The 26,038-nt window shown below is 47.1% G+C and overlaps 3 protein-coding genes across 4 annotated transcripts; 1 reads left to right on the top strand and 2 right to left on the bottom strand.

Annotated features, from left to right (window-relative positions):
• Nucleotides 1-690: 690 nt before the first annotated feature.
• Nucleotides 691-3,668, bottom strand: LOC131891158 (F-box/WD repeat-containing protein 7-like). The gene is made up of 5 exons (XM_059240681.1): nucleotides 2,835-3,668; nucleotides 1,859-2,425; nucleotides 1,478-1,771; nucleotides 1,211-1,397; nucleotides 691-1,128 (listed from the first exon to the last, which is right to left on the bottom strand). Exons 1-5 carry the CDS (start codon nucleotides 3,096-3,098, stop codon nucleotides 917-919), a joined length of 1,524 nt encoding a protein of 507 aa, XP_059096664.1. The 5' UTR covers nucleotides 3,099-3,668; the 3' UTR covers nucleotides 691-916.
• Nucleotides 3,669-4,790: 1,122 nt separating this feature from the next.
• LOC131891124 (RNA polymerase II transcriptional coactivator-like) lies at nucleotides 4,791-6,419 on the top strand. Its single transcript, XM_059240638.1, has 2 exons — nucleotides 4,791-5,464; nucleotides 6,064-6,419. The coding sequence occupies exons 1-2, from the start codon at nucleotides 5,228-5,230 to the stop codon at nucleotides 6,223-6,225; spliced, it is 399 nt and encodes a 132-aa protein (XP_059096621.1). The 5' UTR covers nucleotides 4,791-5,227; the 3' UTR covers nucleotides 6,226-6,419.
• Nucleotides 6,405-21,653, bottom strand: LOC131891123 (mesocentin-like). Of its 2 annotated transcripts, XM_059240637.1 has the most exons (9): nucleotides 18,331-21,653; nucleotides 16,369-16,731; nucleotides 16,015-16,302; nucleotides 15,517-15,712; nucleotides 10,319-15,325; nucleotides 8,442-10,228; nucleotides 8,230-8,364; nucleotides 7,884-8,162; nucleotides 6,405-7,810 (listed from the first exon to the last, which is right to left on the bottom strand). In XM_059240637.1, the coding sequence occupies exons 1-9, from the start codon at nucleotides 21,268-21,270 to the stop codon at nucleotides 6,755-6,757; spliced, it is 12,051 nt and encodes a 4,016-aa protein (XP_059096620.1). In that variant the 5' UTR covers nucleotides 21,271-21,653; the 3' UTR covers nucleotides 6,405-6,754. The 2 variants fall into 2 exon arrangements, with proteins under 2 accessions (XP_059096620.1, XP_059096619.1); XM_059240636.1 differs by having other exon boundaries at nucleotides 8,442-15,325.
• Between the last annotated feature and the right edge of the window lie 4,385 nt (nucleotides 21,654-26,038).

Below are 26,038 nucleotides of genomic sequence, written 5' to 3'. Positions count from 1 at the left end.
CCAGCTCTCATGAGTGTAGTGCTTTTTGTTGAGCATATAGGCTCTTTGTTTGGGAATATCATGGAGAGATGGAGCTACTATGTGCTTGAATTTGTTACCTCAACAAGCACTTAATGTTGTTTGTATCCAAGGATGTTGTTTATAGTTTATACCCCTACGCGTGTTATGACACTTCCTCGGTAGTGCAAAAGAAAAAAAAANGTGCTTTTTGTTGAGCATTTAGGCTCTTTGTTTGGGAATATCATGGATAGATGGAGCTACTATGTGCTTGAATTTGTTAACTCAACAAGCGCTTAAAGATGTTTCCTGTCATACCTGTCCATGGATGGACTGAGTACGCAAGCTAGGGCAGACACTGTGCATGCAGAGTATGGAGAAAAAAAAATGTTCTTGACCGTCCCCTGTTATTCAATGGTTATTCGACTACTCGTTGAAAACGCAACGGGAGAAAGAAAGCGATCCCAACTAACAAAGAGGATTGTTCCCAGCTCTCATGAGTGTAGTGCTTTTTGTTGAGCATTTAGGCTCTTTGTTTGGGAATATCATGGATAGATGGAGCTACTATGTGCTTGAATTTGTTAACTCAACAAGCGCTTAATGATGTATATATCCAAGGATGTTGTTTATAGTTTATACCCCTACGCGTGTTGTGACACTTCCTCGGTAGTGCAAAAGAAAAAAAATTCTCGATTCAAAGGACTTGATGGTCTACGTAGGTATATTTTGGCTTTGGATTGATGAATGATTTACAGCTTATCTTTTTGGAATGAATACTTGAGACTCGTTTTCTGGTTGTTAAAAACAAATAATGATCTATGTACGTACTATTATCAACTGTATAGTAACCAGAAACAGAGCAAATATTAGACATGTCATACTTCAAACAAGGCAGGGAGACGAATTAAATAACTTGAAATTAACAGACAGTGAAATCCCATAGTTTGACAGTTTTATCGTAACTACCCGAGACAATGACAAAATCGTTGAAGCGGAGGCAGGTCACCCCATCTGTATGGGATTTGAGCGTAACAAGACGTTCCCGGGACTCCAAGTTCCACACCTTGAGCGTTTTATCGTCCGATGCTGAAACTATTCGCCACGAATCCGCTTGCAGACATCTTATCACACCTGAAAACACGCCGGAATGACCCATGAGAAATGAAGAAGCCCGCCCCAATGATTGCCAACCTTCGGAACAACACCTGCTTACCTGTATGACCTTCCGAGGACATCCAATCTAGGGTAGAGAGACATTTCCTGGTGGCCAGGTTCCACACCTTGATTGTCCGATCGAGAGATCCCGAGACAATTTTATTGCCTTCGACTGAAATGGAGGTCACTCCGTCGCTGTGGCCGGCTAAGGTGCCAATGCAACACAAACGGTCTAGGTCCCACATCTGGTGGAGGAGAAGTTAAACAATAGCTTGACCAACGCTTAGTGGGCAGTGGGTTAATTGTCGACGATGGGAAGGTCTACCTTGAGCGTCTTGTCTGATGAGCCGGTGAGCAATAGGGGACCCTCCCAATGCAGACACAGCACACGGCTTTCGTGACCTGAGAGCGTGCTCAAGCAAGTACCCGTTTTGAGACACCACACTTTGAGAGTGGCATCGTATGAGCCGCTGATGACGCGCTGTTTGGCATTGGACATCTGGATGCATCGCACGGTGTCTTGATGGCCGACCATAGTCACCTTACAAGCAATCGAGGACCACGCAGATTGAATGTCCAAGTCCCATACTTTGATGGTGTGGTCCGTGCTCCCGCTGGCCTAAATGGATCAATGATTCAGATTTAGCATTTGTCATAACAGCAAGTAATCGCACAGAAGCGCGATCAAACTTCCAATGAGCATTACCACGCGATTGCCTTCCAGATGTAAACATCGAACCTCGCCCGAGTGTCCGGTGAGGGTCATCACGGACCAGGGGCTATTGGTTTTGATATTCCACACGCGGATGGTTTTGTCGTGCGAGCCGCTCACGATGCGACTACTATCAAACTGGATACAACTCACTCCACCCGTGTGACCCTCGAAGGTGCGAACATGGCATTGACCAAGCAACCAACACCGCCGCAATTTGAAGCGCTCCCGAAAGATCTGCTTCCACGGGAGCGGATCACTCGCGTTTATTGCCCGATGACGGGCAAGCTGGGCCGCGTGCTCAGGCGGGCTCAAACGCCATTGCGGCTGACCGGCTAAGCGTCGCCAGATCCAGGCTGAGGCCAAGGTGTCCCGCCAAAAAGAGCACACTTGGGAGGCGCGAGCCAGATCGCACGGGCTGAGATAGCTCACGATGGCCAGGACGAGGTGCTCGGGCAACAGACGAAGCACGTCCTGACAATCAGGCGGGCAATAGGCGTGCAGGTCGTGCTGTGGCAACCGCGAGGCTAACCAATGGTATACGGGCACACCCAAATGAGGCTGAAAAGAGCCGTTGGAGCTATAGTACCGTCAGTGAGGCTGAGCAAGATCGAATAGGTCGAGTATGTTCACTACTTCTATTATTCTAATCGCCCAATATTATGGCAATTGACCAGGAACTTTGAAGGCGTATGAACAAGCACGGTACGAGCAGACAATATGCCAATTCATCATGATGTACATATTTGAGGTAAATATACAACCTAAGGTTTTGTCACCATCATTGCAATCCAGACATCTCAAAGACCTTCAGGAAATCCAGTAACATTGAGTCTGGACAAGATTAGTCTCCTGTATAGACTTGAAAAGGGGAACATTCCTACGTACGTACAGGGGTGTGAATAGGGGTTCCATTGAAAGAGGGAAAAAGAAGAGGCGAAATCGCCACCAATTCCCCTCCCAAATTTACCTGCATGGCTTGGAAGGCGGTCAATTGATCGGTGGGTGTGAATTCACTCATCCATTGGGTCATCAAGGCCATTCGCCGGCGCACTTCTGAGCGAGGACTCGAACCCACCGGGCCCCAGGCGTCGCCGGGGGTCATGGCCGTTAAAGTTTGTCGGCCTTTGGGGGCCGGCGAAGCAGCGCCTGAGGGGATGGACGAGGTGGTGATGGAGGCGGACAGGCCTGACGAGGGTAGGCCGGAGGACGTGCCCGGCGTTGGCCATCGCATGGTCGACGGATCTACCACTGCTGACCGAGACCGCTTGTAACGGTGACGGTCGACGTAGGGCGTGCTCTCGGTGAGTGGGTGGGGTGACCTGTCAGAGGGGCTTCTTCCCCCAGCCCAATATGAAGATGAGGTTCATGCTCCGGGGCGTGATCCAGAATTAGGCGGCGCCTCCTCCTCCTCCTCCTCCTCCTCCCTCTATATCGATGAGTTCATATCTAGCTACCGGGTACAGTCGATTGACGCCATCCTTGAGGCTGGTGCCGGAGATCCAGTGGGGTTGCGGCTGTTGTTCTGGTCCAGGCCATTCATAGACATACAATAGAGCTTGTTTGTGTCCGGTTTGTGTTGTCATTTACTCCTTGGGCGGGGGGGTCAGTCAACATTGGGCTTCAGCTAGGTTCAGCTGTGGCTGTGAACCCTGTGAACGCTCACTCGCTCGGGCGGATATGCGAGTCTCGAGATTTTCCGAGTCTCGACTCTCGAGCCTCGAAACTCAAAGGATGCTCAGCTGGATTTAGCCTTGTCCTTCCGGCTGGCAGGGCCATCCCCATCCCTAGAAGTTTGACTGCTTATGGCGATTAAGGTATTCTAACTGACCCATGTGATCGATGAAATTCGATCCAGAGTATGCTGTTTCAAGATTGGACATGGACCCCTTTCCCAGGGTCTAAGCATTGACCTTCAAATACCAAATCCCGGGAATCGGGTCCGCGCGCATCGCCTGGCTAACTCAAAGCAAATGATCCATGGGCAGGGCTGGGACAAGAAAAAAAAGCACTAGATTGTATAATCCTGCATTTTTTGCCTATTTATCTAAGGAAGGGAGCAAAAGGTTAAGCATAAATTGTAGAAGGTTGACGGCTCGGATGTACAAAAGAGCTGAACTAAGGCATGGAGCAGAAACCTGGTTAGTCCAACCTATTCTCTAGTCCAACCCTCTAGAATTTCCGCTCGACATACAAATCACATTTTTTTGGTTGGAGTTTAGTCATCTACAAGGACAAGAGAACAATATCTTTAATAGAAGGGTTAACCCAGCCAGATGGCCGAACGCCAGATTACAGAAATGAACCTAGACCCAAGCTTCTAGATTTATGGACTACAAATAAGGTTCCTGCCATATTGGCCTGCCCTCAGTCAGAGTGACTCTGGATTCTTTTTCGAATTAGTGGATTAAAATAAGAATGTAGATATTTTCGATTAAAGACAGGTCATTCTTATACAATTTACTTGTAAAATAGTTTGTTTCAAGTTATGTTATCGAAAGCTTATGCAGCAGACCCAGAGAAGGCCGAAAATTCGCATTTTATAATGTGTTTATTACATAACTTTGGACGTCTTTCTTGAGATCTCCGAGCATGTTTTTGGGCTCATCTATTCAATAATATCTTGTGGTCGTGTGAAGTGCTAGTTTCGAATAAAATCAAAAGTTTAGGTGATAAGTAATTTTAACTTCCATTCGCAATCCACATCTTTAAAAGTCCGTGGTTCAGTGGAAGTCAGCTCAAACAATATGTCCCAAAAGTATTTTCCCTTTTTAGTAAGCTCCAAAAATCTGCTCCGTTGCTTGATTTCGAACAGACACTTAAAAAAAGTCCCGCCCGAGTCCTTTTGGATTCGACCCATCACTCTCCGAATTGAAATTGTTGTTGCTAGCCGGCAAATAAGGACGACAAAGGCAGACGGGCAAGACCGGCAAGGCCACCAGGTTGTCGCTATATCTCGACGGGCGCGTACACTTAAGGGCATAAAAGAGCGCTTCAAAATTCAGTTGAGTAGCCACTCAATCAGAGGCCTGCTCCACTGAGTAGTTAGCAGACCGCCTCCTCGTTAGCTTGTTCTCCTCTAAGTCTGAGATCGCCCTCAGGCTCGAGCTCGTGGGTCTAAGCACGGCGCAACCAGCCAGTAGCACGTGGCCTCAAGCGTTGACTTGCAGATCCGGCGAACCCAAGTTCCAACGTGCGCAACGAGCTTGCACACGCACAAACACACACAGAAAACACGGAAAACATAGATAAAGGCACAACAGGCCCTTCAGAACCGCACACTCAATCAGTCCGTGGCCTCTCACTGCTCTTGTTTTTCCTTCTATTCGTGTCCGTCGTTCTCAGGTCGCCACGCTCTAAATCATGCCCAAACCCGGGAAAAAGCGCTCCAAGTTAGATGAGTCCTCGGACTCTGACTCTGGGCCCGAAGACCGCACCCCCGTCAAGTCCCGGAAATCCGACGCATCCTCGGGTTCGACGGCTAAAACCGCGCCAGCTAAAGCGGGTGGGGCGGGAGCGGGCCGCAGTGGCGGTGGTGGCAACCCCGCCGTCGAAGGTCAAGAACCTACTTGGGAGCTAGGCAAGATGAAGAAAGTCAAGGTGAGCAAGAAGGTAGTAGACGGTGAAAAGCTCAAAGTCGAAAGTTGGAAGCGGAAAGGAGAGGGAAAAGCATGCCGAAAGGAAAAGGCTACGATTTGGCGATAAGACAAAATCAGGTTGAATATGGAGGGCACCCACCCTCCTTAACTCATGCCGTTAAATAAAGCACCCTTTGGTAGCATAGGCTCGGCTAGCTGCTGAATTTCTTTGGTAAAGGCGACGCCATGATAACCATTTGCGGTCTTAATTCTTGGGGTCATTCATTGGAAGAAGTCCAAACCTGGGCGGCCGAAAACGTGAATTAATGGATGGTAATCGGGGCAAACACGGGGAAGTGAGCGGAATGTGTCGGCTCGTTGAGCTGAACCTGTCAAAAAATGGGTTATGTTGTTGAAGTTAGGCTACTTTGCCCATGCTTGGGTATCTTCACTATTGTACATTGGTTCTTAAAAAAAAAAGAAGTATTCCTAATCTCTAATCGCACGGTTCAAATTAGACTTGATTAAGACAAGATCAAAGTGTGTATGTACGGTATGTCATCGTTCATCATGTCATCAATATAGTATCCAATTATCATGTCTTGGTATCTACATTGATAGGTTCGTGAGTGGCGCAATCAAGTGTTCATTGACATCCGGGAATGGTACGTGGATCGCAGCACGATGGAGGAAAAACCCGGCAAGAAGGGTATCTCGCTGTCAGCTGAACAGTACCAAAAATTTAAAACCATCATAGAGGAGATTGATGCTGCCCTGCCTTAAGTCTCGTTCCTCTCCCTCATGGCCCAGGCCAAATGTTCTTGCCACTTAATTGTCTAGGGTAGGGGGACTTGGTTTTTCCACTTTCCATCCAACGAGTGGGTATTTTGAATGTAATAGAGCCCGACCACCCACGGCATCATTCCCACCTATTCTGGCTTTGAACCGAGTCATTAAAACGCTTTTCTTTTATCTTCTCTCCGCGTTGTTTATTCTTTTTTGTTTCAATTGTTGAAGCCACGACATAAAAGGTATATAATCATAAATGTAAGGTTAGGTTTGATAAATAGCACGAGGAATAAAATGTGATTGCAGCGTCATAAGAAAGGCAGCCATTCAAAAATATTTGAGTTTCTTTTTACAGAATGTCAAAGCAGAGGCACTATGATACAAGAAGCTGAAAAAAGTGTGCTGCTACTGGTAGGGACAAGGTTATAAAACATCTGGAGAGCCTGAATCAGCTCATTAAATTGTGTCTTTTTTGCATGGAATGATTCTTCTGGGTAGAGAGGATTGAAACCTTCTGATGAACCTAAACGGCTTCGATGTGGAATGGGGAACCAGGAATGTGATCATCTCCCCATTTGATGTAGATGATATATTTCCCCTTGTCCTTGACGTAGTAATCGACCGAATACTTCTTGTTGCCCTGATGCTTGATCACCACCTCTTCACAAGGCACGTCTGGTCCCCAGATCCCTACGAACAAGATGTTATCTCCGGCTTGACTGCAATCCACTTGAAAGCTATTGTGCCGCAGAGTGCGGGCATTCATAAGTCCACTACCGGCACATCGGACTTTGGAGAAATCCGATTTTGTGTCCGGCGAGCCAGTTGCGGGCACGCCCTGAAGTGGCAGCATCGACCTCGAAAACGACTGAGACGACGAGGTTCTGGACTCGGTGTATTGATGACGGATATAAGATGTCCTCTTCAGGGTCTCCATAGTCATGGATGATCTCGACGATTTACGTTGTCGATTGAGCGAATCGCCCAAGTTCTCACCGTTGATATAGACAGAGAAGGGTGAGCCAGTGATGTTCTTGCCGTTGTACTTGACGGTGACGTAGTAACGGCCAGGTACCATGGGCGTGTATGAGACTTCGTAACCATTATCCACTTCATTACAGGCCAAGTCCACTTTGGATGGCCCGTCAACTGTGATTGAAAGTGTGCCCGCCCCCACGCTGGACGTGTCGATCACAAAAGTGGATTTTTCACCGGTGATACCGGTTTGAATTCCGCGCCCACTCACGCTCACCGTGGATGGATCGTTATTGGCGTTGAGATTGCCCACGATGATTTTGAAAGGCGAATCCGGAATGTGAACGCCCTTGAATCGAGCGTGAAGGTAGTGAACGCCCTCTTCCTTCGGAACAAATCGAACAGAATGTTCTCCATTGCCCAATGGGGTCAAGAAACAATCATCTTCGCGTCCAGAAGGAGCCACAATGCGACATTCGACGTCTCCATCAGCACCATTCATATTGAGCAACATAGTTTGAGGGGCATCTGGTTTCACTGGACTCTCGGCCAAATTAGACATTCTAATCCTTTCGGCCTCATCCGACGCGGGTTGAATGTAAACCTGGCAAAAAGAACGTGCTCTTGAGAAAACCTGGTTCATTCACATTTCAAGAGCTAGGTATACAATGGCTTACCTTGTAAGGTGACCCCGGAATGTGTTGGTCATTGAATCGAATGCCAACGGAATACTCTCCGGGTTCTTCCACGGTGTAACTTACGAAGCAAGAGCCATCCTTTCTGTCCTTAAAGTCCACCACGGCCTTGCTTGGGCCTTCCACCGAAATGGCCAAACTTCCATGTCCAGCCTCCCGAGTCCAGATGTTGAAGTCAGTTGGTTGACCTTGAACTCCTCGCTCAAGCCCAGAGCCACCAGCATGAACGCGATGAGCACCACCGTCCTGTAGGGGTCCCACCTAAAACGAATAAATCGAATATAAAATGCTTGAACGGAAGAGCAAGAGGTATCATGACGATTATTACCGTGAATTGAAATGGGGATCCAGGAATGTCCAAGTCATGATATTGAACGCTAACGGTGTGTATTCCCAGTTCGTAAGGCACGAAGTTCACGGCATAGAGACCGTCCTCAATCTCGGTGATGGCAGCTTTGTTTACCTACAAAAACCAACCGAATGTCGGCGAAAACACCAATGAGCAAATGAAATTGGATAATTTCTTGTTGGTGTCGTTACCTTGCCAGATGGCGATTTCACCTCGGTTTCAAGATCTCTTGCATTGATTCCTGGCATCTTGAATGTGAGCCGGCATTGGCTGCCCACTTCCGTTACCGGCACAGCTTCTCGTAAGTGGTTGATTCGCTCGTGTTTGCTCTCCAAACCTGGTCCGCTAATGGCGGCAGCGAATGGGGATCCAGGAACATGTTGGTCGGCGAATTTTAAGTTAATGATGTATAAACCAGGTTGGGTAGGACAATATGATACGTCCAATGAGCCGTCTTCATGGTCCTTGCAATTGATCTCAGCTTTACTGGGTCCCTCGACGGATAAAGACAAACCACCGTACCCAGCGTTCTTGGTGTCGATGTGGAACGTGTTGTCTTGCTGAGTTCGACCTTCGGAAAGGGCTCTTCCGGTGACTTTCACACGGCTCGCATCGCCCACATCGTCCGGTTTAACCACAATCTTGAACGGCGAGTTCTTGATGTGTTTTTCGTTGCGCTTTACGGACACTAAGTGTTCGCCAGTTTCCTTGGGAGTGAACGATATTCCGGTGTTTCCTTGGGGCAACTTCTTTAAGAAACAGGGTTCTTCATTTCCAGATGGCGAAATGATGTAGGCATCTAAGGCTCTTAAGTCATAGTCAGACAGATTATCGGGCAGTGACAGCTCAGAACTGGACCCCACCGAAATTGCATTGCGTTTCTTGCCCTCTCCAGTCACCTTGCAAGTGAAAGGGGAGCCTTCAATATGTTTATCAGCAAACTTGGCCGATATCTTATATTCGCCTGGAGCAGTTGGAAGGTAGGAAACGTTCACTGTGCCGTCCTTGTTATCCGTACAGTTAATTTCGGCTTTGCTTGGCCCTTCGACGGCTAAAGCCAATCCTCCTGCTCCTGCACCTTTTGTTGATATCACAAAGTCAGCTGGATCCCCACACACAGCATGAACAAGACCGGGTCCATGGGCATGAACGTGACCTTCTTCCAACGGACTAGAATAAAACTTGTAAGGCGAGCCTTGAACATGTTCACCATTGTGCTTAACGTCCAACGAATGAGGGCCTCGCTCCTGTGGTTGGAAAGACACACCCACGGATCCATTTCCATTATCCTCCACATATGGATGAACTATATTTCCAGAAGGAGTACGCACCACAGTGTCAACTTCACCCTTTGAGCAAGGTAACGGAATGTTGTTCAATTCCAAAGGTAAATGATTGTTTTGAGAGTTGGGATGGCCTCCAAACACATTAGGTCGTGATTGATGCCTACCAAGGGTCGATGTTGGGTCGTGGTTATCTGGGTCATCCGTCTCAAAAGTGTCATTTCGTGAACTATTGCGTGATCCACCATTACCATGAGACCGTTTGGCTGGGTCATCGCCAACTCCATTATTATAGAGGCTAGCCCTTGAACCTGATCGGCTACCATAAGGACTTTTCCCTTCAAATAAGTCTTGCCGAGACCCTGGGCGACTTCCGTACTTTCCACGCCCAGAACCATCCGATTGCTGAGAAGTGCGACGCGAACTATCGTTGGATCCTGCATAATCACTGGAGGCTTTCCTGATGTTTGCCCTGTCATTTCCATTTGAATCCAAGCGATCCTTTTGTTGTTGGTCAACAATATCGGAAGGTTTTCTCGAAGAGGGATGAGCTGATGCTAATCCAGAAGTTCGACGGGAAGCAACATTGGGCTCAGACGAGGGGTCATATACAAATCCAACTCCTCGGGTATCTCGAACAACAGATTCTCTTCTAACGTCATTGAATGGCATTGGTCGGTTACCATAAACATCTCCTGAAGAATAGGGGGAATGTGCAATGCTTGAATCTAGAGGAACAACTTCTTTGTCTTTTATGGCATGCTTAGAGTGCACAGGACTCCTACCTGAAGTATTTCTAAGTCCTCCTTCTTCTCCCTTTCTGCCACCAATCATTTCGTAAGGGCCTTTACATTCCAAAGGCTTTCCATTCTTATCCAGGAGTCGACCATGATCATCAATTGGCCTTCCATACACATCAATTGGTCGACCAAACTCATCAATCAGCTTCCCACAACCGTCAACAGGTCGACCTAAATTATCAACAGGCAATGTGCGACCATAAGCATTCACTGGATTTCCCTTGGAGTCTTTTCTAAATGCAGGCTCTCTACCATCCATGGGAATACCAAATTCATCAATTGGACGTCCGTGAGCATCAATAGGACGACCATAAGTATCAACCGGAAGGGGCATGCCATTGTGATCCAAAGGTGTTCCACTAGAGTCTGTCTTGAAGCTTGGCACCCTTCCAGATATTTGAGAGCTCTCCAACGGACTTTCTGTTTCATTAATCAAACGGCCTTTACCGTCAATAGGTCTCCCATAAGGGTCAAGATTGAATGGTTTTCCATCTTTGTCCACAGGTTTTCCGTTTGAATCTTTTTTGAACCGTGGGGCTTCATGAGCTGAGTCATAAATTGGTCTTCCGGTTTCATCAATGGCTCTGCCATATTCATCAATAAGCTGTCCTTGGTCATCTATGGGGCGGCCTAATTCATCAACAAGCAGAGGCCTGCCACTTTGATCCAATGGATGTCCTGAAGAGTCTTTTCTGAACTGTGGCACTCGTGTCCCTCTAGAAAGCGACTCCTCCAAGGGCCTTCCATATTCATCAATTGGTCTCCCAAATTCATCAACAGGTTGGCCTTGTGAGTTAACGGGACGCCCTTGAGAGTCAACGTTGAGAGGTTTGCCATAAAGATCCAATGGTTGGCCAATTGAATTTCGTTTGAAATGAGGGCCCCTCCCTGATTCAGATTGATGACCATCAAGTGGTCTCCCATATTTGTCAATGGGATTTCCAAATTCGTCGATGAGTTGACCAATATTGTTAATGGGTTGCCCTTGAGAATCAACTTCAAATGGTTTCCCATCATGATCAATAGGAGTTCCTCTGGAATTTTTGCGGAATTGTGGTATTCTTGAAAAATTATTTGAAGGTCTTCCATACTCATCAATAGGTCGGCCAAGTCCATCAATCAATCTACCATATTCATCAATTTGTCGGCCTTGAGCGTCGACTGGATGACCTTGTGAATCAAGTGGCAAAGGCTTGCCATTGTGATCAATTGGGTTTCCTCTCGAGTCTTTTCGGAATTGAGGAACTCTACTTGCAGGTTGCCCATAACTGTCCAGAGGCCTGCCATATTCGTCAATGGGTCGTCCTTGAGCATCGACTGGACGACCTTGTGAATCAACAGGCAAAGGCTTGCCATTGTGATCAATTGGGTTTCCTCTGGAGTCTTTTCGGAATTGAGGAGCTCTACCTGAAGGTTGACCATAACTGTCTAGAGGCCGGCCATACTCATCAATTGGTCGGCCTTGAGCATCGACTGGACGACCTTGTGAATCAACGGGTAAAGGCTTGCCATTGTGATCAATTGGGTTTCCTCTGGAGTCTTTTCGGAATTGAGGAGCTCTACCTGAAGGTTGAACATAACTGTCCAGAGGCCGGCCATACTCATCAATTGGTCGGCCTTGAGCATCGACTGGACGACCTTGTGAATCAACGGGTAAAGGCTTGCCATTGTGATCAATTGGGTTTCCTCTGGAGTCTTTTCGGAATTGAGGAGCTCTACCTGAAGGTTGAACATAACTGTCTAGAGGCCGGCCATACTCATCAATTGGTCGGCCTTGAGCATCGACTGGACGACCTTGTGAATCAACAGGCAAAGGCTTGCCATTGTGATCAATTGGGTTTCCTCTGGAGTCTTTTCGGAATTGAGGAGCTCTACCTGAAGGTTGACCATAACTGTCTAGAGGCCGGCCATACTCATCAATTGGTCGGCCTTGAGCATCAACTGGACGACCTTGCGAATCGACTGGCAAAGGCTTGCCATTGTGGTCCACCGGGTTTCCTCTGGAGTCTTTTCGGAATTGAGGAGCTCTACCTGAAGGTTGACCATAACTGTCTAGAGGCCGGCCATACTCATCAATTGGTCGGCCTTGAGCATCAACTGGACGACCTTGCGAATCGACTGGCAAAGGCTTGCCATTGTGGTCCACCGGGTTTCCTCTTGAATCTTTCCTGAATGTAGGTGCTCTACTTGAAGGTTGACCGTAACTGTCCAAGGGGCGACCAAATTCATCAATTGGTCGGCCTTGAGCGTCAACTGGATGACCTTGTGAATCGAGTGGCAAAGGCCTGCCATTGTGATCCACTGGGTTTCCTCTTAAGTCTTTGTTGAAATTAGGGGCTCTACGTGTGGTCTGTCCACTACTTGCCAAAGGTTTTCCATATTCATCTATTGGTATTCCAAATTCGTCAATAAGGTTGCCGTGTTCATTGATGGGTCGCCCCTCCGAATCGACCATCATTGTCTTCCCATTATTGTCAGTGGGATTTCCTCTGGAATCTTTTTTGAATTGAGGAACTCTTGGGCCCAGTCCAGATGCAATTGCTGAATTGCTTAAAGGCATTCCATATTCGTCTATTGGTCTCCCGTTTTTATCAATGGGACAACCATTTTTATCTACCGGTACTGATGAGCCAGATGGGTCCACAAAGTTGCCTTGAGGGTCTTTCTTCAAAAATGGCAATCTGGCCGACGGCATTGGATGACTTGAAGTGTCTTGAGACGAATTCAGAGGTCTTCCATACTCATCAATTGGTCTTTCAAATTCATCAATCAAGTGTCCTTTTTCATTTATTGGACGTCCGTATTTGTCCAAAGAGAACGGTGCATTATTCTCATCCACAGGTACTCCACGAGAATTTTTCTTGAATAATGGTTCTCTTGAATCAAGAGGTCTGCCGTACTCATCAATAAGGCGTCCTTGATCGTCAATCGGCCTTCCATACTTATCTGTTGCCAATTTTCTTCCAAACTCATCCACTGGACTACCTTTGGAATCCTTCCGAAATCTTGGCTGATGACCTTCGGGCATTTTGTCATCATGCAAAAGATTCCCATAGCAATCAATTGGTTTGTCATGCTCGTTCACTAATTGTCCATGCTCATTAACCGGGCGACCTTGCTTATCAAGCTTAAGGACTTTACCTTCATGGCCAACGGAGAGGCCTCGACTGTTCTTTCTAAAGTTGGGTTGAAAACTGTCAATAGGATTGCTAAATTCATCAACTAGTCTGCCGGCCTCATCTATAGGTCGACCCAGATCATCCACGTTCAAGGGTCTCCCGTTCACATCCAGTGGGTTGCCATTTGAGTCTCTGTCAAAATGAGGGCTAGAATCACTTAATGGAAAGCCATTAGAATCAACTGGTTTGCCATAGTCGTCAATAAGGCCGCCGTGGCCATCCACTAACTGCCCTTGTTTGTTTATAGGTCTGCCATGCGAGTCGGATTGCATTGGGACACCGTTGGCATCAACTATTTGACCTCGCGAGTTTTTGCGATACTTCGGTTGGGAGGCCAACACGGGGTTTCCAAGTTCATCAATGAGGTTGCCTTGAGCATCAATTGGACGACCGAGCTCGTCAGTGGGAAGGGGATGACCATCTACATCCAGGGGTCTCCCGCGGGAGTCTTTACGAAACTTCGGAGTTCCGTTATCAATGGAACCTCGGTATGGGCTGATTGGTTGGCCAGATGAGTTAATTGGTCTACCAAACTCATCAATTGGGCGACCATATTCATCAATAGCTCGACCAAGCTCGTCAACTAACGATCCCTGCTTGTTGATTGGTCGTCCAAACTGATCCACATCAACTGGGCGGCCATCAGAATCTACCACCTGGCCTTTAGAGTTTCTCTTGAAAAGTGGGTCACGCGCATCAATGGGTCTTCCATACTCATCAATAAGACGGCCTTGATCATCAATGGGTCTTCCGTATTGGTCCAATTGCAAAGGTTGCCCATATTCATCCACCAAATTTCCGCCCGAATCTCGTCGAAATCTTGGAACTCTACCGTCGGCTGGGCGTGCGTAAGTGTCCAATGGGAAGTCATCAGGGTTGAGAGGCCTTCCATACTCATCAATGGGTCGACCAAACTCGTCAATAAGATGTCCTTGATTGTTGATAGGCCTTCCTTTTTTGTCCAGGGTGTAAGGTCTTTCATTTTCATCCACGGGATTTCCTCTCGAATCTTTTCGAAATTGTGGTGTTCTCGAATCAATTAAGTGACCATTTTCATCAATATGGCGTCCTTCACTATCAACTGGACGACCAAACTTGTCCAAAGGCACAGTTTTCCCGCTCTCGTCAATAGGCAAACCCTTCGAGTTCTTCTTAAAATTTGGAGCTCTGGGTGCATTAGAGCCTCTTCTGCTCCCATCGTGGTCTCTTGATCCTCTTCTTCTTTGATCCACTATGCTGGTTGGACCTCGAGCATCGCGCTTTGAGCCAATGATATTGCCTTCATCATCTCGAGAGGATTTTCTTGAACCAAAATTGCTGCCCCCTGATTGAGAAGCTCGTCTTGAGTCAATGTGATCCTTGCCGTCTGGATTTTGAGAGTCTCTGGAACTCTTCCTTGACCCCTCGTCACGTCCAGAGGGATAGCCTCTTCGACCATCAGGAGTGGATCCATCCTTAGCACCGATGACCCCACCTAAGCTCTTTCGCGCCGCTCCAGCGCCATGTCCACCGTCATTTGCATTTGACGCTCTTCTGGAACCATCAATGTCTGGGTGAGCTCCATAATCACGACTTGTTCTAGAAGAAGTTGGCCGACTGCTTGGGGTTGTTCCAGCTCTTCCAGGTTCATTTCGATCCCGAGTCCCAGGGCCTGATCTTGACATGTCTCGGCTGTTGGTTCTGTCAAAAGGCTTGACAGTTGATCGATCCGCAATGGCGTCATCACCTTCGTCGGGGCTACCACCACGCTCCTTCCCGAATCCGGAAGGCAACGTGTTCCGGATGAGGTCCGCAACTCCACGACCTTCGCTATCTACAAGCAAAGAACAATCGGTCCATGATTCATTCATTCAACATTGAAAAGGCAAGTGCATGAGTATGCAGAATCCACCACTCATACTGTCTTTTGCCAAGAAGAAGCCCATATTCATGCCCATGAGAGATTTTCCATGCCTTTCGGAACTAAAAATGGGCCAACACGATAAAAACTGTACGGTTGCTTACCTTTTGAAGACTTTCGTTGGATTCCTGTCCCGTTCTTGGTGTAAGCCGAATCAAGATGATCCGAATCGCGACTGGGTTTGCGTGAGCCAAGTTGGCTCAAAGATCGGGGGCTGTCAATAAATTCGTCCAAGTTAGGGTTACTGGTCATTAAAAATGGACTGTCAGGGATGTGGTCGCCATTATATTTAACAGCAATCTGAAAGTATGACAAGTGCAAACAATGATTGAGAGACGAACAGAACAACACTATCTTCACGGAAATCAGGCGTCCGCAGCAACAACAACAACAAAAACAGGAGCGCTCACTGCTTTTTCGTAAACTTTTGCATGCTTGCCAACTTTTAAGGGGACATGACGAGCTTACACTCCTACACTCCTGAATAACGAGAGTTCATGGCGTTCGAGTGAACATGGTCATTCTCCGCTTAACTGTTTTTAAATTTGATGGTTTTACTCTTATGATATATGAACAACTCGTGGATGCACATGAAGGTTTACCTCGTAAGGATCTCCAACCGGAGGAGGCACGTAAGAAACTTCATGAATTCCCTTGGGCTTCTTGGCAATGATTGGCCTTTTGGGAACCAATTTTCCGTCCGAATCTCGAATCTCCACTTTGACTGGAGCGTCACTGGTTTCAGACGAATCCACGATAAACTCTGTTGGCTTACCAGGGAATACATTGCCGGGCTCTAAACCTGGCCCATAGGCCGACACCTTCTTCGCATCTGGATTACCTCGGCCTTGGCTACTCAGGCCTACTCCGTCACGACTGACCACAGGTACCTAGAAATTGAAGGAGAAATGCATTGGAGATGGGAGATACCCTTCGTTAAGTGGGTGGGAGCCTACTTTGAAAGGTGACCCTGGAATGTGCTCATCGCCAAAACGAATGGCCACATCGTAATCGCCTTCCTCTGTTGGCACATATTCCACAGTGGCAGTACCATCCTTGTTGTCATTGCACGTCATGGTGGCCTCAGATGGCCCCTCAATGGCGAGACCCAGTCCTCCGGCTCCTGCATTCTTGGTGTCAATGGTGAACTCATTCGGCTCATCGACAAAACCTTGATCCAAACCATCTCCGAAGGCTTGAACGCGCGTAGGATCGAAGCCTTCGAGGGCAACCACGGGAAATGGAGAGTCGGGCAACACTTGCCCGTTGTATTTCAGATGAATATCGTGCTCTCCTTCTTCTTTAGGAATGTAGCTCACCTAAGAGGGGGAACATGGTTATCATTTTCAAGATTGAGCATTGTAATAGGTTTCCTCAAGATCTATACTAGCTCGATCCTACTCAAGCATGACGAACTTACATATTATTTGTACATTTGAACGAATCAGGGAATCTTCAAAGAAAGGAGCGAGCTGAAGCCGAAGATTGAAATTTCGCTCGAGATCATTACCCAAGGGTTTTATGCCAATCCCATACAAGACGAACCATTTTTATCCTGTCGTTAAATGCAAATTCAGTTGTTACTCTGGCCGGATAAGGCTTGATTGATCCTCCAAATCCTTTGGGCAACGAAAATTACAATCCCCTACTGAAAAAATATTTTCCTTCTCAGGGGACGGGTCTTCATCGCAACAGGCACAAAATACAATGTTGCCTTGTGATGCACCTAAAAGTGAATTGTCTGGTCTTGGTTCACATGTGAAGCCTGACACGAAAAGAGTCATTTTTCTAAGGGATGGACTTATACTAAGTATTAGGCCATAAAATCGATTCACACATAAACAAATACATGGGCTCAAAGTCAAAACCGGGGCCTGTGCGGCAGAAACGGGAGTTGATCCACTTTTTCAACGAATTGATCTACATTTGACTTGAAAGCGAATGTCAAATATCATGTTTGGCCAGTTCTTCAGCATGTTCGTTCATGTTTTTGTTGTTAGCGTCCTTGGTTTAGGTAACCCATTTTACAGATTTCAGACAAGAATGTCATAGCTATGCAACTTCAAATAGCTTTTTAGAGAAACTCTTCCAAACAAGACGGAAACAAAAATTCCAAAATTTAGACAGGATCTATAAAATTTTGACTGAATTGGCGAGAAGGTGCAAGGATAATGATTGCATGTTTTGGGGCATCATTGGATCTAGAGTGATTTTTTCATTCAGCCCTTAACAACGGAATAAAAATATTTTTGGTGCAATTTCAATGAGGAAAATGCTGTTAAAGTCTAGCAATTTAAGCTAATGAGTACTGTAAAAACTTATCAAAACGAGCCATATGAGGTTACGTAGTCAAAGATATTTTCATGTCATTACGTTACAAAAAGCACCTCAGTGTGCTTTTAAAAAGTTTCCATTAGCTAATATTTATAACCTTTAATGTTACTTTATTGTGGATCATATATGCAATTATCTAACTCAACCATTGTGTGAAGTTGAGCAAAATAACAATCCAATGTTTGAACTGGCTGCAAAAGTCTTTGGATCGCGAAATTGACTATAACCATTCAAAATTGCACCCCTTGTCAAGACTTTTTTCTTTTCTTTCAGTTTTGGAGTTCGAGATGAACTTTCCTCATATCAACTTACTCCGAGAGCAAGATTTGACCCCGTGCCTTCTGGAGAAGAACTCTTTTTTTCTATTTGCAATACCTTTGCAGTAACCAGTACAATTTGGTTACTGTACGAGCGCGTACATACGTAGAAAAAGGGAAAATTTGGATGGTAACTTTAAGACTTAAGCATTAGTTTTGATAGATCAAATTTCACAAAAACTCTCAAGACTAATCGGTTTTTGCTTCCATTCTACTCTTTTACTTTACTCTTTGATTATACAGTGTTAGAAGTTGAGTTTTACTCACATGGAAAGGTCCATTGGGTTCATCCTTGTTCACAAACGCATCCACTGGCTCTCCAGATGGACCACTAATGAAGCATTCCACCGTAGCAGTGTGGTTGGGTGGTAAATCACTGGTGTCCACGTCGAACTCGTTGGTGCAATCGACAAAGACTTCCGTTTCAAAGTCTTTGAGCTTAATTTTGCTCAAATCCAACCCTGGTTTCACATTCACATGGATGGGACTCTGAGGCACTTCTTTACCGTCCAAAGTGATAATGATGGTTTGAGTGCCCGGCTCAGGAGCTTCGTAGCTCACCAAATGGGTTCCATCTTTGTTATCCTTCAGACTGATGGGAACCTTCTTCTTTGTCTTGCTCTCGATGCTAACTTGAAGGTCACCCGGGCCAGACTTTCGGCAATCCACGGTAAAATCGATGGGCTTTCGGGCTTGCACTCCATCCTCGACGCCCGGTCCATACACTTTGACCAATGAAGGATCGTTGAGATTGTCATTCTGCACCCTAAACGGACTGCCAGGCACAGCGACACCACCAAAATTGACCATGACCGTTTGCTTGTGTTGCTTCTTCCGGGGTTGGTAAGTACATCGGAAGATCCCTTCAGATTCTTTCTCAATTTTGGGCTCGAACTCGCCCAAATCGTCGAGGATACTCACATCCAAAGGTGCGTCCCCAGCGTCCGAGATGTCAATGGTAAAATAAGTGGTCTCTTTAGGGTTGACACCGTTTTCAATGCCCGGGCCAAATACTTTGACTTTCTCTGGATAGAAATCGGTCTGAGGCAGAATATTGGCCATGTACGGACTCCCGGGGATATCTTCGCCATCATTCAGAATGTGAACTGCGTATTCGCCCACAGCCGTAGGGATGTAATCTACATCAGCAGAACCATCGCCGTTGTCGCTGCAATTGATTTCTGCTTGAGAGGGTCCCTTGATGCTGAAGCCTAAACCTCCGGTCTCTCCATTGGTGTCAACGGTGAATCGAGCTGGGCGGTTCACAATGCCACCTTTCAAGCCCGGTCCATAAGCTTTAATGTTGCTCTTCTTGTTGGACGAGATATTGACTTCGAAGGGAGATTTGGGAATCTCTTGGTTGGCAAAGGTGATCATGACAATGTGACGCCCTTGCTTCAACGGAGTGTACGTGTACTCGGTGGTGTGGTTGTCAATTTTTTTCGAAGTTGCTCGAATTGGTAGTCCTCCGGGACCTAATATCTTTACAGCGGGCTCACCCTCACCGGCACCTTCGGTATGAACTTTGAACGAGACCGTTTCATTGACACGGATTCCGTTGGGTTGAAGGCCACGGCCGCTGGTCCAGACTTTGGACGGCAAACTGGCAGGAGACACCTTCACGCCAAAAGGACTGTGAGGAATAGGGTTGCCCGCGAAAAACACATTAACCGAGTGAAGTCCAAGGACTGTCGCCACATATTCACATTTATAGACGTCAGGCTCGTCTGTGGGCAAAATTTTGAGTGGAACAGAGTCCTTATTGCCTTTGGGATCCAGAATGATGACTTCCGGCGTACCACGACCAGCATCTTGGGCGAAAATATGGAAGTGGGTCGTTTTGTTGATGACCACCCCTTCGGCTTCAAGACCAGGGCCCGAGGCAGTCACCACGCTGGCATCGCCGGCAAAGCCTTCGACACACACATTGAAAGGCGACTTGGGGATCTCTCGTGTGGCAAAGAAGATTTTGACCACGTAATTGCCTTCCTCTTCAGGGAAGTACCTGCAGCTGTACGTCTTCTTTCGATCGTTGTTGAAAAGGACCTCACATGGAATGGGTTGTCCGTTGGGTCCAATGACTTCAACCCGGACGTCTCCATCTCCAGCACCAAAGGTCTCAATTGTAAATTTGGCAGGTGCTCGAGCCACCAGACCACGGGCTTCTAAGCCAGGGCCGTAGGCACGCACTTTGCCGACATTCGTTTTCTTTCGCAGAGGAGCTCCAGGTTTCACTTTGGAATTGGGGAACTGTGACAGATATGTCATCATGGATTGCTCGTCCACGTTGGGATCCACCATTTCCTCCGGTTTAAGGAGCTTGGGTACGTTGAGCCACTTATCAGCCAAATCCATGGCTTCAGTGGCATTTTCCACAGGCCTTTTGGGATCCCAGTCCTCCCAATCAGGACACAAACCGGGAGCGACAGAATCTACCAATGCACCAATGGCTTTACCGTCTTGCCAATCCTTGGTGAAGTTGTTCATCGGGACATCGGGCATCTTGTCCTTGACCCATCCCATTAGCCTCTGTTTGGGCGTTTTTTCTTGCGCACCACCGCCCAAGGGAGGACCGTCCCACATGGGCATGGAAATGGCGTAGTGAAGAATGAGGGTCCATATCAAACCCAAAATCAGTTTCAACTTGCAATCCACAATGTCGGTGGAATCAATATTGACCAAAGTGATACCTTCCATCTCAAGGAAATTGAGGGCAATCGAGACATTTTCCAACTTCTGCGACCGGAAAACGGGCTTCTTGTTGTGCCTGGGCATGCGCTTGCCGGAGAGGACCTCAATGAGGGCGATTAATCTGAGGCCATCACTGAGGTCATTTTCGAGGTTGTCAATTTGTTTGTTGGCCTGCTTGAGATGCTCATTGGCCCATCTGGTGAATGTGTTCTTCTGAATGCGCTTCCATTCTGCATCCTCGGCGAGGTCCCTCTCGGCGTTAGCCATGGCCTCGTCGTCGAACTCTTCTTCTTCGTCTCCAGTTTTGTCAGCCTCGCTTCCTCGCCGGGCGAGATAATCGAATGCTGCCTTTTCCTGAGCCCGCAGTTTCTCAACTGAAGCATCGGGTAGAATAGAGCCGACGACGTCCTTATCATTTCCTCCAGCCAGCGCTCCACGAGCCTTCAAAGACGAATCAGCATCACTGAGGTGTGTGCTTTTCGGGAGAGTTTTGCGGTTAGGCCCTGAAGAAGCCATGGCGAGAGCCTCGTAGTTTGATAAGCGTCAGAGATTTACTCGCAGTGTGCCTCCCTCCCCGGTGTGGTGGGTCAATGATTCAAAGTGCACAATTTGATTGCACTTGACGTGAAGCAGTCCTCCTCGATGGGATCTCCATGAAATGATGGATCAATGGATAGATCCTTGTTCTGCTTGGGGAAACTCTTTCCGAGTTTTCGAAACAAACAGGTTACAAGAAAGAGAGGGGTAGATGATGTTGTTCGAGCGTTTGGCCCAGTACAATCAAATGTATTGAGGAGAACAAGTCCAAGAGCTGGCTGTCTCACTCTCTCCAAGATGGAGTTCTGAGGTCGACTGCTTGACCGTTTTTGGGTGTGTTGGCAAGCAAGCGGCGAGCTTGGAAGCCAGCTAGCCCCTTTTTCAAACTCTTCGTCGAAACGGAGCAAACGAAGCAAACGAAGTCGCATACATACACATACTACGTACGTAGTATATACTACTGACTGTGTATGTGTGCTTCGTTGAAGAAGCACAACTCGAGTCGAAGAGGAAGATGAGGAATGCAAAGTCTCAGCGGGAATGGAGATGACTCAGTTTTCCTCAAACCGTCATTCACGTACTGTTTTTCATCCACCAAAACGATCGTCACGAATTCAAGTGAAAGAGTCGGGTATCCTAAAAGCGCTGTGGGCGTGCTTCAAGGAACTCGAGTAACATCATCATCATTATCATCATCGTCGTCGTCGTCATCGTCGTCATCTTGGTTATTTTGATCCGTGTGTCGAGGTTTTTACGGTTCAAAATGAATTAATCCGGAATGTTCGGTGACCAGAAGACCCTCGGGAAAAATGATGTTCTCAGCAGCAGTAGCAGTACGAGCCACAAATAGAGAAAAAGGATGTGGGACTTGGCTTGATAATGATGGATTGGATTGGTGTGTGGGGTGCACTTCCAGAGAAATTCTCTCGGCCACGTGCAGCTGATATTTGTCACCTTGACAGAGCAAAAGTCACTCGCACTTTTTAATCCCGCGTCTCGGTGACAAATGGAACGAATGAATTAGCAGCCAAACACTTGTCATCCAAGTCATGAAACAAACAGCAAAAGCAGCAATGGATTTTTACTATTATTGTTCTTATTATTCTTCGGTTGTTGTCACATTTCACAGGGGGACACCAAGGAGTGCAAGATCTTGATGTTTATCTTCATAAATTAGAATAAATAGAATAGATAAAGGGGCAATAGTTTCTCTAGGTCATACGTTTGGTGAGAGGATTCAGTTAGTGTCTTCTCACTACTTCGATTATGTACAGTTTCTAGCGGAGAAACGACGTACGTGTTAATGTTAGTGGTGGCAACTTTTGAGTGAAGCGAATGAAGATGGCTGTGAAGAAGCAGTAAGATGGAAAATGCACACCTTGCGGATTGCAAAATTGCCCGATCTGTTCTCACTGACTTCCAAGACAAAAGATTGAAACACGAGTCTCGATGAGGCACGAGGAGCACATCGACTTGTTCGTTTCAAGCCATGAAATCCAAGCTTTGCTCGGTTAGCAGAATTCTTTTTCTTCTTCTTCACCTTTACTCATGTCTCTTTCGGTGGCACTTCACGACTGATTCACTCACCCACTGAAAGGGGAAGTTAAGGAACCCACCAACGAACGATCAACCTCTTTCGAGGCTACTCACATCTGAGCGCACACACACACACACACTCGGTCAGTCAGCCCAGCACTACACACATCATAGCAGAACCCAAAGACGCTAAGATCGGCCTGGGCCACAAAAAAAGAACACAATCCAAGCTCAAACAACCACTTCAGCCAGCACTGTGCATGGATGTACCTCGGGATCAGGATAGGGCGTCAGGCTTGGGTAGTTAAAAGCTTGGAGTTGCTAATAACATCAGGACAGAGGGCCCAAGTGACGGAATGAACCACGGGACCCACTGCCATCTCCGACCTATCTACCTACCGACCTACCTACAAACCCCTACCTACCTACCTACCTATTTACCTACCTACCTACCATCGGACCATCGGGACGGCATTAATCTCGTGCCTTACGCAAAGTCCGCGGAACCCATTTCTCTCCGTGCCGCTGCGTTTCTATTTCTCCCCACGAACATGCGTATGAGTCGTATGATCATCCGACGCCAGATCAAAGTGTTCAGTTGTGCTCTCTCTGAATCTACTACTTACAGCACTATCTATCCACGTCAGGCCAAGGGTCACGCACGACGCCTGAAATAGTGCTTCGTAGCATTTGCTCCTCCAAATCCTCGTCCCTAGGCGGAGATTGGACGTGTTTTTTGCGCTTGGCCACCAAGACCTTCCATCCAGGTTTGTCCTTGCAGCGGCGGCGACTGCCAAACTCAGAAGAGCATGAGGGGCAATGAAATCAAAAGAGGTCGTCCATCGGTACTCGGCCAAACAGAGCGAGGAGCAACTTATGGATGGTGATCGGTCGTGACATGTGTACAGGATTTTGTGCCTACTAACGCACAAGTACGATGAGCATATGCGCCCGTCTCACAATTCCTCATCCGTGGCCGGGCACGGATTCAAGGGTCTCTCTCTAGGTAGGACTGGTGCTCAAGAGACGGAAGCGATTTGACACACGTTTGAACCCAACCTAGTGTACTCGAGTCGTACGCCTTCGCCGTCATCACCATCTGGTTGGGTATGTGTGACGGAGGTGCCTTTGGAATGCAAGGATTGGCGTCTAGTACACAAGAGGCAGCAAATGACTAGGGAATCGTACAAGGTTAGGACGGCCTGCCATTCTTCTCCGGCCAGTCTGGTTCCCCCCATCATTCCCACGGTATTCCCACCGCCCAGACTCCTCCATGGGTTAGTTCAGATGGGTGACAAGTCCTTTTGGGGTAAATCGAGGGTTGCCAAAGCCGGCAGTCGCCATCTCGTTTCAACGTTCCACAGATAGAGTAGATAGGTAGATTCGACCCGGGTAAGAGCAAAGGCCAGTCCATGGCTAGGAATCATCGGAGGCTAGCTGAGGACGGGGATACGATGAGCAACCGACCTGAGCCACAGGCAGAAGGATCGGATGGCGGATCGACCGACGGAGCCTAGCAAGAAATGCCCGACTGCTTCCACCGTACCATTCGCCAACGAGAAAGAACGAGTCCTTGTCTGACTAGGGATTGGAGGTCAAAGGTAAACTCGTAACTTCAGAGTCTGCATTCAAGGGATCGAGACTCAATACCCATAGAGGAAGGATGGAACGATGGATGGATGAGATGGATGGATGGATGTTCGTTCGTTCGCTTTACGGCACAGAGGCGCCAGATTAGATCCGACAAATGAATTATTGAATGATGACTATTCATTCTAAAGTGAATAGATTTCGAGACTCTTTGATCGATCGGATTCTCATAGAATATCATGGTAATTAATAGCGACTACTATTGGACTGCAATAACAACTGCTGCAGCAACAAAACGTTGATCCAATGACTTGTCATTATGATAGCTTAAATGTGCCGTCAATCAGCCAACGTCACTTTGACAGCGTACGGTTTTTGTACCTTTTCATCCTTTTCAGTATTAATAGATTACTAGAGGTCTGAAAGTCCCAGAGAATCGGCAGCTCCACGTTCTCCCATATTCGTTCATCCGCGTAGGTGCATTGTTTTAAGCGATCCCATTTTGGGTGATCCCATTTTGGGCACAACCTGGACATTCGTACCTCCTCACGGGTCTCTCTGCCCATAGTTGCATTTCATAGACTTAGGGAGAAACCCAAATGGTAAAGGGCAGAAACAAACATATGACAAATCCAGCTTTGGCTTATCGATCCAAAAATTGAGGCCACAAACCTTGTATTTACATAAAATCCCCCCCCCCTCCTCCTCCTCCTCCTTCCTTCCTTTCTTCACTTCACTCCCACCATTAATCCCGTCCAGAGACATAGAAACGGTAATAAGTTGAGGGATTTACGTATATGATGCACATATATGACTGACTACCAATCTCGACGTCGAGATCTCTCTGAACCTGAAACTCGAATCACAGGCCTCAATACAGAGCAACTGGCCTCGTTATCTGAACGTGTTATTTCCGTATTTAAAGGCTTTTGCCTGCGTTTTATGTTCGCTCCCTATGAAAGGAGGAAAAAATGATGCTGCATACTAGACCTAATAGTAGCTCTTAGAAGATTTAGATAACCCACTCGATCTCAAGATGTCTAAGCTCAGGGCGGTGTGAGAACGATCGAACGACGTTTTGGGGACTCATGCGAAACCGGATTTTGGCCACAGAACCAACCTGTATCCCAGGTTCTCGGGTGCCTTGATGACTCATTCAAGCACATCGCTGTCTTCTAAGATGATGATCAGAACCAGACCCACCAGGTACGGTTAATTCAACAACTATCGAGGGGTTACTTGATGGCATTGCACCAACATCTATCTAGCATGACCTTTAGAAACAAGTAAGTGGCAGACCACAACCAAGACACCAATCACCCTTGGTGTTTTTTGAAGAGGAGGATTTAAGACTCTTGTACAAAAAGAAATGCTTTTACGACCTCCAAATGACAGAGTCATTTTCTAGCTGATCACAAGGTGTCTTGGATGTGGGGTTAAGCTCGGCATGAAAGTCAATTTGAGCCTTTCGTTCCTTTGGTGGCTACGTGCTGATATGTTGAAATCAAACATCTCCCAGAAAGCGAGCGAGAGATTCTTCGACTCGGTTTTTGGCCAAGCAACTGGAATAGCGTGTGTTAGAGCGTGGGAAGTCAGGAAGGAAAGGAAGGGTCTGAGGGTA

The sequence above is a fragment of the Tigriopus californicus genome, chromosome 11, assembly GCF_007210705.1.
Source record: "Tigriopus californicus strain San Diego chromosome 11, Tcal_SD_v2.1, whole genome shotgun sequence".
Taxonomy (NCBI): domain Eukaryota; kingdom Metazoa; phylum Arthropoda; class Copepoda; order Harpacticoida; family Harpacticidae; genus Tigriopus; species Tigriopus californicus.
Note: the sequence above shows the minus strand (reverse complement) of the source record. Positions and strands in the feature narration are given on the sequence as shown.